The 17,034-nt window shown below is 39.8% G+C and overlaps 1 protein-coding gene across 18 annotated transcripts in view; it reads left to right on the top strand.

The window, feature by feature from the left end:
- The window catches only part of PHACTR1 (phosphatase and actin regulator 1), a 350,894-nt gene that overhangs the window by 257,104 nt on the left and 76,756 nt on the right, over positions 1–17,034 (top strand). For all 18 annotated transcript variants that reach the window (XR_013945667.1, XM_080577960.1, XM_080577949.1 and 15 more), the window contains one exon: positions 13,761–13,841. Coding sequence is in view for 17 of the 18 variants with exons in the window: in XM_080577960.1 (XP_080434086.1) it covers positions 13,761–13,841 (81 nt within the window). In the remaining variant the exon portion in view is untranslated. The remainder of the gene's footprint in view (positions 1–13,760; positions 13,842–17,034) is intronic.

Genomic DNA, 17,034 nt, shown 5'->3' with positions numbered 1-17,034 from the left:
CATTTTGCTGGGTACTCATTATTTCTTACATTATTTCTTACATTCTATGAGTGAGTGAATAAGTATTTGTGATGTTATAGACCTCTGTTATATTCCCCATCAGCTGCCTATTTCCAATGGCAAATAAATTGGCAGTTTGCTCTAGCATGGGCCATGCTCCCAAGGACAGGTGCAGACTGACTTACATCTCTGTGTTGCTGCAGCTCCAGATCTGAAGCAATGTTTCGTGACCACGCTGCATAAGAGCAGGAGCTCATGCTGCTGCCAAAGGTCACACCAAAGCAAAAGGCCTTCTGTGATGATTTTCTGCTTATCAGTGGATCCAGAAGAGTGCATGACCTCCAGGGATGCTTTGGAGGGCCAAGGGAGTCATGTCTGGTGTAGCTCCCACCAGGGAGTTGTTGAGGTTTAACCTGGGTGGCACCTTAGCACCACCCAGCTGCTTGTTCACTCTCCCCAGGTGGGATGGGGAGAGAATCAGAAAGGTAAGAGTGAGAGAACTCATGGGTTGTGATAACGACAGTTTAAAGCAAAAAGCTGTGTGCACAAGCAAAGCAAACTAAGGAATTTATTCACTACTTCCCCTCAGCAGGCCTGTGTTCAGCCACTTCCAGGAAAGCAGGGCTCATCACACGTAATGCTTTATTGGGGAGACAAACGCTATCACTCTGAACATCTTTCCCTCTTCCTTCTTTACCCCAGCTTTTAGTGCTGAGCATGACTCTACATGGTATGGAATATCCCTTTGGCCAGTCTGAGTCAGCTATCTTGCTTCTGTCCCCTTCCTTCTTCCTTCTTCTTCCCCTTACTTGTGTACCCTCAGCCTCCCCGCTGGCAGGACAGTGTGAGAAGCAAAAAATCCTTGACTCTATATAAACGCTGCTATGCAACTACTAAAAACATCACTGTGTTATCACCACTGTTTTTACTGAAAATCCAAAACACAGCATTATATGAGCCTCTACAAAGAAAATTATCTCAGTCAAAACCATGACAAAACCGTGTAAAATATTTGTACTGATGCCAGTTTGTGCCTCAGTTTCTCCTTCAAGGGAAGTATCTGGTTCAGGTAGAGCACAGCCAAACCAACTGTTACCATGTACTTTTGTGAATGTCAGGGTACCGGGGAGTTGGTGTAATAGAAGAGATGATAAAAAATACAGTTTCACCATTACTCTTTACTCCTGTACAAGATACCCTATTCCTTTAATGAATCTTCTCCCTTTCTTTCCACAACTTTTTTAGTTCTGCTATATCTTTTTGGAGATGAATAACCAGACTTGCATTAGCTGTAGACTAGTACACTAGCACAGAGAGACTGTATTTATTTCTTAATAATTCCTAGCTTTTGATTCCTGTTTGTTTTTTTATTTGTTCATTTTTACTGCCCCAAGCATTAAGAAAAAGGTGATCTCTCAGAGAATTCTCTACAGTTTCCATTTCTGAGTGGGCATGACAAATTTAGGTGTTATTGTGTGGATACAGTTAGGGCAGCCTTTTCCCAAATGCCTTTGCTTTTATCGATGTTGTATTTTGTAGCTCTTTCCAGTCAGTTGTAGCTCCTTCCAGTCTGATTTCATTTGACCACAGTCAGCAAAAATTTTTTCTTCTCCCTGTTGCTGCCCTTTCTACAATGTATCTTTGTGAAGAAGAGCAGGTCCTACCACATCCCTCTAGTTTGTGCACGGGACATTCCTCCTCACTTTCTAAATGTTTTTAAACCACTGGAGGATGCTTACTCTTACCTCATGCAATTTTTAGTGTTTCAATGGCCATAACAAAAGGTTTATGGAACTCTAGAAGCACTCTAGAACAGAGCATCTTCATTCATTAACTTCTATGAACTTCCCACCTCAAACCCATGATGATTTTTCTCCCATCTCTATTCTATTCTAGGTCTCCTATTTCTAGGTTTATCCTGTATAGTGTTTCCTAGACTGGTGGTATGAAAACCAGGCTCACTGGCCTGTAATTCCTAGGTGACTTTTGGCCTCTTAAAAATAACAGCCTTCTATTTGCCACCTCCCACTTTTCCATCTTATCTAGGTTATATGCCATGCTTACTAGTTTATATTTGATTTCCTGAGGAACACTGCTGTTCTTGGCAGTTTATTATTCTTCATTTTATTGATCTCTTTTAAAAGTTCTCCAAGTAACACTTCACTTGGAGAGACTTTCACAGCTCCTTGTAAAGAAGTGTTTCACTCTGCAAGTCTGCTGAAGTTCTTCAGGGTTAGCACTGATGCAAAAAGTATTTGGCATCTTTATTGCAGCCTTATCCTTCTGGCGTGTTGCCTTTAACCTTAGGTCTTATATGAATCTAGCAATTTTGTGTTTGATTTTCTACATTTTTAACAGCTAAACTTTATTAAGCTATGGGTGGTCAGGACAGACTGCAATGATGAGATATCAAACTGCAATTCTATTTTTATTTTATGTAATGTTATCTACCTTTATCATGTTATTACACTGTAAGAAATGTCTAGGCTATTACCATATCTCTTTCACTTCATTGTCCTTCCTGCCTATCTTTCTCCAAGTTTGCTTCTTATATAGATACTTCACTTCAAAAACATTATTTTCTAAATTTTTGGTATCTTCAATACTGGCTCCCCATCCCAAACAAGAATCATAACTATGTTTTTACGCACAGAAAATATCACTAAAATGATATAAAATACTAAGTGTAAAAAAGCCATATTTTCTCACATAACTTCAGCGATGTATTTGCTAGAGGAAAATAAAACCTTTCTATCATTGATGGATTTAAAATATATTAACTCCTATTGAAATAATGTAACAATTCATATTACTAGGCAGGATGGTGCATGCAAATTCTCATGAAACTATTCTAGAGCCATGTCGCTGTATTTGAGATCCCAATCTACTCCTTTTTTTGTTCTGTTATTTCCAGAGGACTGTCTTGCATTGTGGAAAGTTTCCGTCCATCTGGGAAAGTTATCTTTTCAGCCCAAACAGCAAACAATCAGACCAAGACTAAATCCAGAAAGTATACTGAAACTGCAAATGCATGCCATTACTGTAACTTGAACTACTTTCTGTTTCCAAAACAGAAAGTACACTTCACTATTACAAGTGATAAGAGACTGGTGTCAAAAATACTTTTGTTTTATTTCAGCATCAAGACTGTTATGTACTGATGGACTAGTGCCGTTGCACGAGCTGGAAATATCATCCAATGATAATTGCTGGATGATGTGACAGAAGCAATTCAGAAATTTTATATTTTGGAGGAAATGTCTGTTGCTCTGTGATTCAGTCATCCCTATAATCAAGTCTTAAATGAATGATTTCGTTTGGCTTCTAACAGAGCTCTGTGTCGAAGGAATGAAGCTAATTCTTTCTCATAACAAACATTTTTAATTTATGATTGCTTAGTTTTAGATTTTATCGGTGTAAAAAAGTAGTAATGGTCTCCAAGAAGTATTTGATATCCTAACAGCTTCTCTCTCAAAAAAGTGCTAAGCCAACTTTGGATTTAAGTAGGTATTTCTTAGTTGCAAGCTATGTTTCATAACATTTATTTTAAATAGATGTACATGTGGACACAGATATACAACTATCCATCTGTTTCATGTTTCTGTTTGAGAGGCTGCATTGTACTAATCATTCCAACATAAATAGAAGAATTTTTTCCTAAACTGCAATTTACCGCAACAGTGTTGTATGTGTAAATAAACACTTTGGGGTATTGTTTTATCTCAGTGTGCAGATTATTTTTAAATTACCCCAAATCCCTGTCAGGTGAAATAGAAGCATCCAGCAGGTCAAGCTGTCTCCACTGTAGCGAAAGATTTCACTAGGGAGTAGTGCACTGTTTTAATACTCTGTCTGGCTGTGGGTATCAGGCAATTTGTGTTTGTAAAGTTACAGGTGGAAGGTAAACCCAAACAGTAAAACAAGCTGCACAGCAGTTTGCTTTTACTATAGGAAGAGTTGTGCTGCTTGCCTTACTGAGTGCAGCTATTTTTTCTGTCAGCAGTGTGATGCTCCCAGCTGGCAAAAAAAGGGACCAGTAATTCGGTTGTTATCTCCTATGGGTCAGTCCAGGCAAATCATCCTCCCTTCCTACCATTCTTCTGACATTGTTTTGGTTTTATCTTGATATTTTCCCCCATTTTTTCTGTACCAAGAAAACTGACTCCCTCACCCTCTAAACTGTAGAATCCAGTTTCCTGACATCTGCTAGACTTGTTTCTGTAAACTGTGCTCTGTATTATGCCATCTGGATGTGTTGTCTGATGAGGAGCAAATCCAAAAGCAGCAGCTTGCCTGGTTATTTATATCCCATGTGTAAACTATTCTGGAGAGAATTCTGTTCATCTGCAGAGTGTTGCATGAGTCGTCATATTATTCAAGCGATGTCCACCATGTGAATGCTTTGGTTTTTGCTTTGAGGAAGGTGTCTTGAACTTTCATATACCTGAACACTGCACATAGGTATTTCTGCCATTGCAGATGATACTGCAGATCCTTACTGCAGTATTGTCTGTCTAGGTATCATCTTGTCAGGGTAAAGGAAGCACGCTGCAGAAATCTCACCCAGCTGTTCACTGATTAGCCTTGAGCATAGTTCTTGTTTCTTGTATGTACAGAAATCTGAGACTGGAAGATGCCTAAAGCAAGTTGAGTCACTTACAAAAAGCAGCTGTTCTTTGGGCTATGTAGCCACTGCTGGTGTTCCTACAAATTTTGTCTGTTATAGTAATTTCACATGGCATCACTGTTCTTACCTGGTTGCAAAAGTTTGCTGAGTAAAACCCACGTTCTTAGTGTTTAGTTGACCATACAAATTCTGCACGTTGTAGGGCAAAAGCCTGCAGGAGAAACCATCATTTCACAGAATCACAGAACCACAGAATCGTCTAGGTTGGAAGAGACCTCCAAGATCACCTTGTCCAAACTATGACCTAACACTAACAAGTCCTTCACTAAACCATATCACTAAGCTCAACATCTAAACGTCTCTTGAAGACCTCTAGGGATGGTGACTCAGCCACTTCCCTGGGCAGCCCATTCCAATGCCTAACAACCCTTTCAGTAAATAAGTTTTTCCTAATATCCAACCTAAACCTCCCCTGGCACAACTTCAGCCCGTTCCCCCTCATCCTATCACTGGGCACGTGGGAAAATAGACCAATCCCCACCTCGCTACAGCCTCCTCTAGGTACCTGCAGAGAGCGATAAGGTTGCCCCTGAGACTCTTCTTCTCCACGGTAAACAACCCCACCTCCCTCAGCCGCACCTCCCTCAGCCGCTCCTCGTAAGACTTGTTCTCCAGACCCCTCACCAGCTTCGTAGCCTTTCTCTGGACTCTCTCGAGCACCTCGACGTCCTTCTTGTAGCAAGGGGCCCAAAACTGAACACAGTACTCGAGGTGCGGCCTCACCAGAGCCGAGTACAGGGGGACAATCACTTCCCTAGTCCTGCTGGCCCCACTGTTTCTTATACAAGCCAGGATGCTGTTGGCCACCTGAGCACACTGCTGGCTCATATTCAGCCGACTATCAACCAATACTCCCAGGTCCTTCTCTGCCAGGCAGCTTTCCAACCACTCATCTCCCAGCCTGTAGCTCTGCTTGGGGTTGTTGCGCCCCAGGTGCAGGACCCGGCACTTGGCCTTGTTGAACTTCATACAGTTGGCCTCAGCCCATCGGTCCAGCCTATCCAGATCCTCCTGCAGAGCCTTCCTACCCTCGAGCAGATCGACACACGCACCTAACTTGGTGTCATCTGCAAACTTACTGAGGGTGCACTCGATCCCCTCATCCAGGTCATCGAGAAAGATATTAAAGAAGAAATAAAGATATTATTTCATTCACTTGTTATCCATCTGAAAAGGCAGAGGGATCTTCTGTCACTGTGTCAGTTGCCTTCTGCTGGCACTTAGGACATAGCTTCATTGCAGTAAGAACTGTGTGGTAATAACCATATTCAATTTATCTTTAGATAATTAGGATGAAGTATGGACTTCAACATGGGCTCTTCAAACCTGCCAGGTTTCTTTCCTGGATGAAAACCTTTAAAGAAGTCAGTACCACCCCTTCTTTACTGTTTTTGTTGCCTAAACTATATATAGTCAGACTTCCCAGAGTATGGCTTTCTGTGCTGCAATCACACTGTAATTGTGGGGCAAGTGTACTCTAAGATATGCTGTTACCTTGTTGCAAGTTTCTTTAATTAGACAACAGAGGATCATTTTTCATTAAGTTGTGTGGAGAGCAAGGTAATTTTGCTGGTTCAACTTTCCAGTTCTTGACCTAGTATATACCTAAGAATTTATGGTATAGAATTTATGGTATATTTAGGTATAATTATATACCTAAGAATTTATGAAAATGCTGTACTACAGTTCATAAGGAAGAACAGGAGGAATGTCTTTTCTTCATTTTTTTTCAATATTCTGGTCAGATTTCTAAATTTCTTCCTAGCCTGCTGTACAGTACTTCTCAAATGTGACAAGAAAAACAATTATATAGAAAGAGAATGGAAATCCATGTCTTTCCAAAACACTATTGATATCACATTTCATCGACTCAGTGGAGTTCTGCTTTACTCTTTCTTAACTGGGCAGTTGAGGATGGTACTATTTTTCTTTAGGGTCTCTAGAGACTTGTTTTCTTTACACTTCCATTCTCTGATTTTTTTTTTTACCAACCATACACCTTTTGTTATATTTGTCAAGATTTCTTGTTTTATCTCCTGTCTTCATGCATTCATCTTCTGCCAGGCTTGCTCTGTTTGGCCTGTGAAATCCATTATGCTGGGTTTCTTTGGATCTAGCTAAAAATTTAGTACTTTTCCTAGGAAGGCAGCTTCTTTTATTGATTTTTTTCAGTCCTTCTGTATGAAAAATTTACAGTCCATCTGCTCTTGGATTGGATTTCTGATTTCTTTGGTTCGGTTCCTCCTGTTAATTACGTTAGAGGGAGTTGTTCAAATTGTATTTCTCTGTCTTTCCTTGGTTTTGCTGAATTCTTGGTTGTACATTGTATTTCTGAGTTCTATTACTGTGTCATGATCTTTGCTTAACATGGTTTGCAGTATTTTGATTAGCTCCTGCAATTCTGTGTTTACAGATTTGACTTTGCAACCATTTTATCCAGAGTCTGTCCTTTCACAGTTTACTTTATGTGTGGTAATGATCAGTATAAATACAAACTTTTCTTCAGGCTGATTTCACCTTTTCCTTAGTTTTTCTTTGCTTCACCAGATTCCATCAGTAAAAAAGAGATAATTCAATTTTTACCTGTAGCCACCAGTTACAGTGACTGTTACACATCTTTAACCCTTCCGGTTAGTAACTAGGGATTTGAGGTCTGATCCTGCATTCTCAAAGGAATGTGTAAGTTCAAAGGCTAGCCTGTTGCAAATGAAAGTTTACCGTGCCCCTAGTCTAGTGCTTCGTACAAGAAACGGACCAGTGCCTTGAGCTATTCTCAATGTGAGTGGAAGCAAGATGCCCTAATATCACCTTCTCTGTGTTTTAAGTATTCATAATCTAAGATAAATCCATTTGTTTTTCCAATACTAGAAATAAAATAAAATGACTTGATTTTGGTTTGGCTTTTGTCCTCTTTTTCCTGTTATTTTACTTGTCTTAATTCTAGATCAACAAATTTTATGTCTAGAAAAATCATTTCATAGCCTAGTGCAGTAGATAGCCTAGCATAGCCTAGGCTGTAGAATAGCTGCTGTTAATTCTTTGCTAATAATCCAGTAAGTGATGAGCCAAGCTGTTTCTAGTTGTCTGTACCTCCCTTTCCCACCTCTGTAATAACAATTATGATACTGTTTTGCTTCTAGAGTGATCTGAGTTACTCATACAGTGGGATATCAATGCTGGGTATTGTTCCTGCTTTATTAGTCTTGTAGCGCCTGCCACATAAGTTTTCCAAATGATTTGCATACTGAAGGGTATTGATTTTGTCAACTATTATAGTGGCATCTGATTTGGAGAGGTATTTATAGTGTTGTTGTTTGTTGTTGTTGTTGTTGTTGTTTAAATCAAGCTTAACTTTTAATACCTTCAGATCTTTTCCCTACTGCTGCTCTCTTATTCTGTAATCTCATATAATGGGAATGTTAGGCTACAGTCAGAACAGGAAATGTCATAGGCGGGCAACACAGACAAAATGATGCTCCTAATCCTTTCTAGGTAGTTATCTCTCTGAGTCATATTTTGTAGATAATCCTGTTACCGAAAAACCCAGGCTGAGACTACAGAAATCCAAAATGTTTCTAAGGAAATTTAAATTTCAGGTATTCAGAAACCTGTCAAAATACTTTGCCTTTCTTCAGGCTCCAAGAGATGTATTAATGTTTGCCAAGAAAAAATTGTATTTAGGACTAAGCAAATTAAATCAGTATTTCAACCAACCTATATTTTGACATTGGTCAAACCCAAAGCTCACAGCAGTGGTTCTGGGTGTCATGTCACAGATATTGAAACAATCCCAAAATTAATGGAGCTCTGTGTAAGCTGACACACCTATTTTCCTCAAGTCTGAGACTTTCATCTATACCTGTATTTCCTTTTTTAAAACTCCGTTCTTCAGTCAGTTTTGATTTCAGGAGTAGATTCAGCCCTAATTTTATGCATCTTCATCTCAGCTACTCACTCTGTTGTGGTTTAACCCGGCCGGCAGTTAAACACCACACAGCCGTTCGCTCACCCTCCCCCCTCCATCTCTGGGGTGGGGGAGAGAAACGGGAAAGTGAAGCCTGTGAGTTGAGATAAAGACAGTTTATTAAGACAGGGAAATAATAATAACAATAATAATAATAATAATGATAATAGTATTAATAATAATAATGTGTACGGAACAAGTGATGCACAATGCAATTGCTCACCACCCGCTGACTGATGCCCAGCCTATCCCCGAGCAGCCGGCCCCCCCACCCCGGCTAGCCACCCCTATATATTGTTTATCATGACGTCAGATGGTATGGAATACCCCTTTGGCCAGTTTGGGTCAGCTGTCCTGGGTCTGTCCCCTCCCAGCTCCTGCTGCACCCCCAGCCTGCTCGCTGGCAGGACAGAGCGAGAAGCTGAAAAGTCCTTGGCTTAGTGTAATCACTGCTCTGCAACAATTAAAACATCATTATGTTATCAGCGCTGTTCTCATCCTAATCCAAAACATAGCACCCTACTAGCTGCTAGGAGGAAAATTAACTCTGTCCTAACTGAAACCAGGACACACTCTTAGCTTCCTTTGTGGTCAGCAAAGACTAACAGGCACTTCCAAGGTGTAGTTCAGCCTGTTTTAGATGCTTACATTAGGCTGAGGTCAATCATGCCCAAGAATTGCTCTTGCTATATAAAGGAATGAACTCAGAGGCAGAAGCCCAAACTGTATAAATTTATATCAAGTGAATCCTGCTCCATTTGATTATCCAGAGAGTCTAAATTGTCAGAAGAGTTTCAAGATGATGTAACGTTATGAATCCATCACATCTGGAAAGCTCTCCTGCCTTGTAAATCTAAAGGAAATCAATGGTTGTTTATCTTAACACTGCAAAATTATTGGTTTACTTGTTTCTAGTTATTCAGAACTGAAATATTAGCAAATCAAATTTCTACCTATTGAACTCAAATATAATTGACACACCAGAAAGCTCCTGCTCTACCCTTCATTCTTATAATGATCTTTGCTTCCTAAAATGATCTTGAAAATTATAGTGGCCTTTGAAAGGAAGAATTCATTCAAAACAACCCCCAACACCCTTTAAGAGGAGGGCCAAGGGCAACCTCAGAAAAAAGCAAGGTTAGGATTCAACTGGCTAGCACGGATGTGTTTAGTTTTGATTGTCAAATGAACAGAAAGGCAGGACCCACCCCTTGCTTTCAACAGCAGCATGATGAGTTATGCAAAGGGGAGCAGTTTATTCTCATCTAGATGCATGTTGGAAGAGTTCATCTTGGTCTTGGAGGGAAGGATGGGAGGGACAGAAAGGTCAAACATCCTGACTACGTAAATGCCTGTTTGTCTGTTTAATGGAGCAGCAGAAGCACTTGGCACAAAGGCAGCAGTGTGCTCACCTTCTCAGCTGGTGGAATGGCCCACGATCACTGCCATCACAGAGCACAACGGCTTATTAGAGGAATAAAGACAAAACTGTACTCAATTTCCAGAACGGAGGGGCTGGAAATCCTCATGACCCTGTCAAGGCTTTACTGACCTTAATGGGTCTGCCACAGAGAAGCACTCTGCTTGAACAGTGGAGGGGTGCTGCTTCTGGGGGAAGAGTTCAAAAACACTAGCTTAGAAACATTAATAAAACTATTTCCCACTGATGTTTCTTCATCAGAGCTTAAATAACAGCATACTGCAGAGAGCTGTAACAAAGTCTGTGCATTTATATCATGAAATATAGACATTCTCACTTACAGAAACTAGTAACTGAGTCTTTATTGGAGAGTGGCTGACTTTGTTAAGACAACTGGTTTCTGGTATAAATAGTCCCCGTAAAGAGGGCTTAGTGATTATTTCTAATCTCCTGGAAGATTGTACAAGTGAACAAAATGAGGTTAATCACCAAGGTAAATTGCCAATGAAGTAATCCATCTTTTGTTAAATATTAATTACATTTTGTTTTTGTCCATCACAGAATTTATGGGTTTCTCATGAATCAAGGATTAATTCAGAGGGTTTTTATTTATGCTCTGCTGTGAATGGATCCCTTCTCAGAAGAGAGTGAATGAATTTATTCTGTATCAGCTTTCTGCTTGAAAAAAAAATCCTTCGTAAAAGAACTGGCAATCTTTGTCAGAGAAATCCAGGCAGAGTGAAACATTTCATTGTTCAAGCTGTTAGTTCCTAATGAGTTCTGCATCTAGACACTTGTGATTTTTTTCACTTGATCCAGCAGTAGCATAGCAGTTTACGCATTTAAATGTGCAAGACTTGTTTGGGAGAGAGATTTGTATTAAAGGAAAGCAGCATGTTCCATAGTTTTAGTATAACATCTGTTATTATCATTCAATGCTGCTCTTAGCCCAGCATGCCCTTCCTCTAAATATCTTATTAATTAAACTGGCTTAGTAGGAAAATAATTAATACTTTAAGTCCTGTACCTACTTTGAAAGGATTTGGATACTGAAAAAATTGTTTTCATCTGAGTTTCAAACTGGAGTGGTTTGATTTGTTTTATGGGGTTGTTTTTCTTTCCTTTTTTTTTTCTTTTTTTTTTTTTTGGCCATTCTGGAACAGAAACAAATTACAACTAAAAAGGAATACCTGAAAAAAACTATATATTTGCAGTCTTCCAAAAATACAGATAGACTATTAGATAGACTGCACAAAACTCTGTTTTTGAGAAGTCTTGCCCTATATTTGAATATGTTGCTTAGTAATTGTTTGGGTGAAGGTATTCCTCTGCTTCTGCAGAATATCCAGCTAGCCCTGGTTAGTACTCTGCCCCCCAGAAGTATTAACGTGTTTCTTACCACTACTTTCGTAACGTGGCGTGTCTGCCTAACCATGAACTCAGTAGTAACGCTGCTGCTACCGTTTATAGCTGGCTGTTGACCAGGCAGGAGGGTGGGATGGGGAACCTGGGTGGTTGCCAGTGTCTGTGTAAAATCGACAGACACAGTCCTGTGGTTGACTTGTGTGACTTGTGTGACTTGATCTGCACACCGCATGGGGTCAGCACATTTTGTTGGCCATTCTCCCTTGGCTTATTTGTGTATGGTATATGAAAGGCCAACATGTCACCTGGAAATCCATCTACTTGTGCACAGCATATGGTTATATGCCTGCAACCATGTGCTTGGATTAATATGTAAAATGTGGATATGTAACGTAGCTATTTCTGGTAAAGTTCAGAAACAGCAGAATTTGCCTGTGCCTTTGTTTAGGGAAGAGTGCTGCTGCCTATGAGCAGAAACTGCTATTTTGCTGCTGGTTCACCCAACCGGATTTCCCACTGATCAGCAGAGGCTATGTGCTGTGCTCTGTTTACAGTCATGGAAAATTACCGTTTCTCAGAATTATTGGAAAAGGTGTTCAGTAAGGCCAAATTACTCTTTTAAGTTGGGATTTTAATGATATGTTCCATGGAAGAAAGCTTATGAGTTAGCAGTAGTTTGTTTTGGCTTTTTTGGAGAGAGCAAGGGAAGCTGTTCTTAAAGAGGAAGGGGAAGAAGCTTTAAATGCCATACCAGCACAAGACCACTTGTGGGGAAAAGGCAGATGAGGGACCAGTCTACAAAATGACTGTGCAGTCTGATGATTGGGGTGTTTATTTTTCAAAAGCGTATTAGAAATCTAAGTTTCTTTGAAAGGCTATGAGGTGCCTAAAGCACTTCTTAAAATGGGGCTAAGGCACTTCGGAAAATGCCGTGCCTCTTAAGCCCCAAAGGCTGTTACATTAAGAGCCTCAGAAATAAAACTGTACCGTGTTGCTGGGGGTATGAGGTCTTGTAGTGCCATTAATTCTGAGCTGAAGCTCAGAGTGTATGTTCAGGGGAGAGCAGGGGTTTTATTAGCTACTGATTGTATCTACTGGCTTTCTTAGATCTGAAGAATACATGTTCAAAGCTGATTTTAGAAATGGAGAAAAAAAAATTATCCTGTGGAAAATAATGCTTTTAAAATCAGAGCTGCCTTGTACATGCTAAGCTATCTGTATCTAACAGCAAATAAATTGCAATGAGCACAGTGTGTCAGTGTAAGCACAGTTATTCATGAAGTATATTGTGACCCTCCGGGAAGAGTGAACAGCCAGCAGTGCCAGAAAAGATTGCATCCTCATGTTTTCAGGGACAGAGTGTTTCAGGGCCCCTTTTTCTTTAAATCTGCCTTGGTTAGACTGGAGATGCAAAGTCCCAGTTAATTTGTGCCTGTGTTCATCTGCACTGTGTCTGATAGGGGAGCATATGGCAGAAGCAATTCGCCCTTGACAGTGCCTGTTTTTTGGCAAGCACAGGCTTGTTTCTTGCAGAGCGCACGCAGTCCTGCGCATCGCTTCTTGTGCCCCTTGCTTGTTGTCTTTCAGCAATTTGCCTGAATGCATGCCCTTTGTGGTATTTTGGTTAATTGGACATTAATTTCTACTGAACTGAACAAACATGAAATTTCTGTCATTTTGCCACCCTGGCAACCAGTCTCCAGGCAAAAAATATAGGACTCAGGTTGTTCAGAGCTGATGTTAAATTACACTGGCTGACATGGATTACCCCTCATTGGTACCTCTTTTGGGCAAAACACCCCTTCAGGGAAGATGAGACTCCACTAAACAGCTTTTTTTTTGTACTGTCCCAAAAGCCTAACTCTGCTCTTACTGGAGTTAGTGGCAAACCAGCCTTGTCTTTGGGGAAGTGGAAGTGCTTGTCCTCTTCCATGGCCTGGGGACAATCCACAGCTATGTATTTCATTGGCCATGATCTTCCACATTGCCTTCTTTCTTGCTTTTCTCTCACCAGCTTCTACATTATTTTTTTTCTCTTTCTTTGCTGTCTCTAATTCTCCATTTCTTGCTTGGGTCATGTATCCAAATTAAGCAACAGGAATGCAGACATGCCCTCAAATAGGTCACTATATAGTTATTCCTATCAAAATCAGCCATGCAACAACAGCAAACAAATTCTTGGATTGCCAGTACCTTTTAAGACAATTTGTCACTGATGTTAAGAGGAGAAAATCATTTTTAAACACTTTAAAAGGAATAAAGCCTTTTAAAATTATCATTTTCCTTCTTTTCTATTAATATTCACCCATCTCCTTTGCTTACAGCTTTGGAAAGAAAGATATCAATGAGGCAAAGCAGAGAGGAGCTTATAAAACGAGGAGTGCTAAAGGAAATTTTTGATAAAGGTAAGTGCTCTTCTTTTTGCAACATTAAATTGACATCCCGTATAGTTTTATGGCCATATCTTACATTGTTGTAACATTAGGAACTGGGAATACCATACAGAATAGCAGGACTGTACAGAGTAAGGTCTCTAAAACATCTCTTGATTTCACACCCTCTCGATTGGATAGATGTGGTAGTTACCTATCAAATAAAATTGAAAGCTAATCAAAAATGTAAAGCAGTAGAAATATAAGTCTCAGCAGTGTGCAATAGTAACTTGCTGCAGAACAGCAAGGCATCCAAACCACAGGGAGATGAAATGGGTCTGTGCATGCATTTATTATCATTGTCTGGTTGAGTCACCGTGGGATTAACTGTTGTGGAAAAAAATAAATGTTTTAAAGGCTTGGGATACTGTGATGAGCACATTCCCTTGATGAGAACATTCCCTTGAAACAGCTCAAATGTCAAAATAATAATGATTCCCTTTTCAGGATAATTAATTTGTTGTGTCAGTAATGTACTTTTTATGCAAAACACCATTATTTTACACTGGTAATGCAACACACATTTGGCATCTATTGCGTATGTGTCGATCTTTAACTGCGATTTTTATTTGTTTTGCTGCTTCTCTTGTCAATAACTAAGGCAGTGAATTCAGCAAATTATGTAAAGGTATGGAAAAATTGCCTTTTAATTTCAATAGAACTTAGGCATGTGCTTTGATATCTCATTAATTCAAAGTCTAAAATTCTTCAGTAGTACCAGTACAAAACCTGGATAAGTCTGTAGAAGCTAAACATTTTCAGAGATTTTATAGGTACAGTCTATCTCATTAGGTTTGCTCTGCTTAAATCTGCTATATGCTATTTTAGTCTAGCTTATTGGGAAAGAAGAGATTATTTAAAAATTTACTAACCCAAACAAAAGCAATGTGCAGCTTGTGATTACATTCTACAGTTTTTATCCATTGCATATTTTAGATGCTTCTTATCCTTTGGATCTAATACTGCCTGTGCTCTTAACTGTGGTGTCTTGGGAGTCATTCTATATGCAACTGCAGAGTAGAAACAACAACTGGCAAAAGGTTTTCCCTTCTCAGTGTCTCAGGTTTTCCACATTTTGGACTGTGACTTGGACCATATACTCAGCCATGAAGCAGACATCCCTGTGGCCAGCGAGGCACAGTTGGGTCTGTCACTCCATGTGGGTCACAGCCCAGGGGAAGCTAGGAAGTAGCTCCCAATACAGCACCCTGGGGAGCTTGTATGTCAGCCTCTGTTTATCCCTACACAAACCTAAAGCATCCCCATGAAAAATCTCTCCTCTGCAGCATGACCCTGCCTTCTACCTTGAAACTCAGGGAAATTCTCCCGGCTTTGCTCCAAGAGGCTGCAGCTTTCTCCCTTCAAGTAATGCTGTAGTCTGTAATCTTCAATATTGCCTGGAAAGTAGATGTTAAGCTGTCTGAAGGTCCTCATCAAACAAACAGAACAAAAAAAAACCACTCCTCCTTGTAGTCATTTTTCACCTTTTCATAGCAGAAAGAGCTTGTAATAAACTTGGGCTTCTTCTTCCTGTTTCCAGTACAAGGAGTATAGACATTGAACTTTTTTTATTTTTCAGATGCAAATAAATGGGAAGCTATCACCCAACATGGCTAGATTTGTAATCCAGTATCTCCACATTATTTCCTGCTAGTCGTAAACACAGGAAGCAAAGAAAAATTGGAGCCCTTCCTTGAAAGAAGCAGGGCAGAGATAAAAGTGGTTACACACAAGTATAGTAGCATTGATCTTGTGTGATGTAAGGATATGAGTATGACAGAATTTGTAGAGGAAAAGTAATCCAAGAGTATTCATATCACAAGGCTTTATTTGATGGTAGCATCTTCTGTGCCAAGAGGCATCTTGTACAGACAATAGTTGGAGTCATGATGTTAAATCTCTTAGTCTCCCATTCCTAAGACTCAGGCCCATGAGTGGGTAATTTTGCCTTTTTCTTTCTTAAAATAATCTGAGCATATAACAGGAAAAATAATATGGATAGGCTGAGCTAAGAACAGAAATTCTGGAGCTGCAGTGCACTTAGTATTGTTTTATCACCTATGTTGAAGAAGAACAGAATTAGCCAGTTTGCCTGTTATTTAAAATGACACTCTGACCTGTTTGCTTCAGGATTTGCTGGCTTTTCAGATGACTTTGTGTTGTCCAGCAGGTGACAGTTAGCAGAGCGCAGTAAGTCACAGTGTTCACACATGGGAGAATCACTGCAGTCCAGCTGCTATATTTGGAAACAAGAAATGCTTTTATCACTTCAGTGACCCCCATACTTAAACTGTTCAAGTGAAACCACTCCAGACTGAACTGCAAAGAGCTCACTTCTTGGCAAGGGCCAGAATCATGAATGAATAAGTTTCTGCTATTTCAAGGGTTGTGTGACTTGCATCTTCTGAAAATGTGGGCAAAGATTGCTTTTTTTTTTTTCAAATACTGTGTACTTCTAGAAAAACAGTATGTTGAAGAAATATCTGGTCAGATGCCTGCTGTTCTAATAGTTTGCAGGCAGGCAGAGCCAAGAGCTTGAACACATAGATGAAGAGCTTTGATTCTCATATGAAGCTATAACCATCACTAAAGCATCTGTCTTTAGAAATGCCCAGTGTGCTATGGGCAAAGAATTGAAAGCTACATGTAATATTTTGATACATCTTCATTCATGTGAACATAGACAAGGTTTCGTGTAGTAAGAAATTTCTGAACAGGAGCATAGTAATTGCTTGCTTCAGAGATGATGATGCAGTGGTTCCTCAAAGGAAGCATGTGCAGTCTTCATCTTTTGTACTTTTCTATTTTTGTACTATCTAATCAAAATGAGGGTTTGAAAAACCAAAATTTCAGGTTACCTAAACCCTGACAGGGCTTGAAAATGTTTTTTGAGTGATAAACCTCAAACAAGAGCACTCGATTTTCCATCACTTAGCCCAAGGGGGCCACAGCAGAGAAGGGCATGGACATGCCTTGCCCTTCCTAGCCTTCTCCATTGAGAATATTTGCCTGGACATTCTTACTTGAGAGAAGGCCAGTACCGAAGAGAACCCAAAATGGAAAATAACACAAGATTTAGAATTCTCCTTATCATTTTGGCTCAGCCATTTGTCTATGGAAGGAGCACATGAGCTTTACATTCACCAAACAGATAGGAAGTTCCATA

This window comes from Anser brachyrhynchus (genome assembly GCF_964034855.1).
Source record: "Anser brachyrhynchus genome assembly, chromosome: 2".
Taxonomy (NCBI): Eukaryota; Metazoa; Chordata; class Aves; order Anseriformes; family Anatidae; genus Anser; species Anser brachyrhynchus.
The sequence above is the reverse complement of the archived record's forward strand: the minus strand, read 5'-3'. Positions and strand labels throughout refer to the sequence as shown.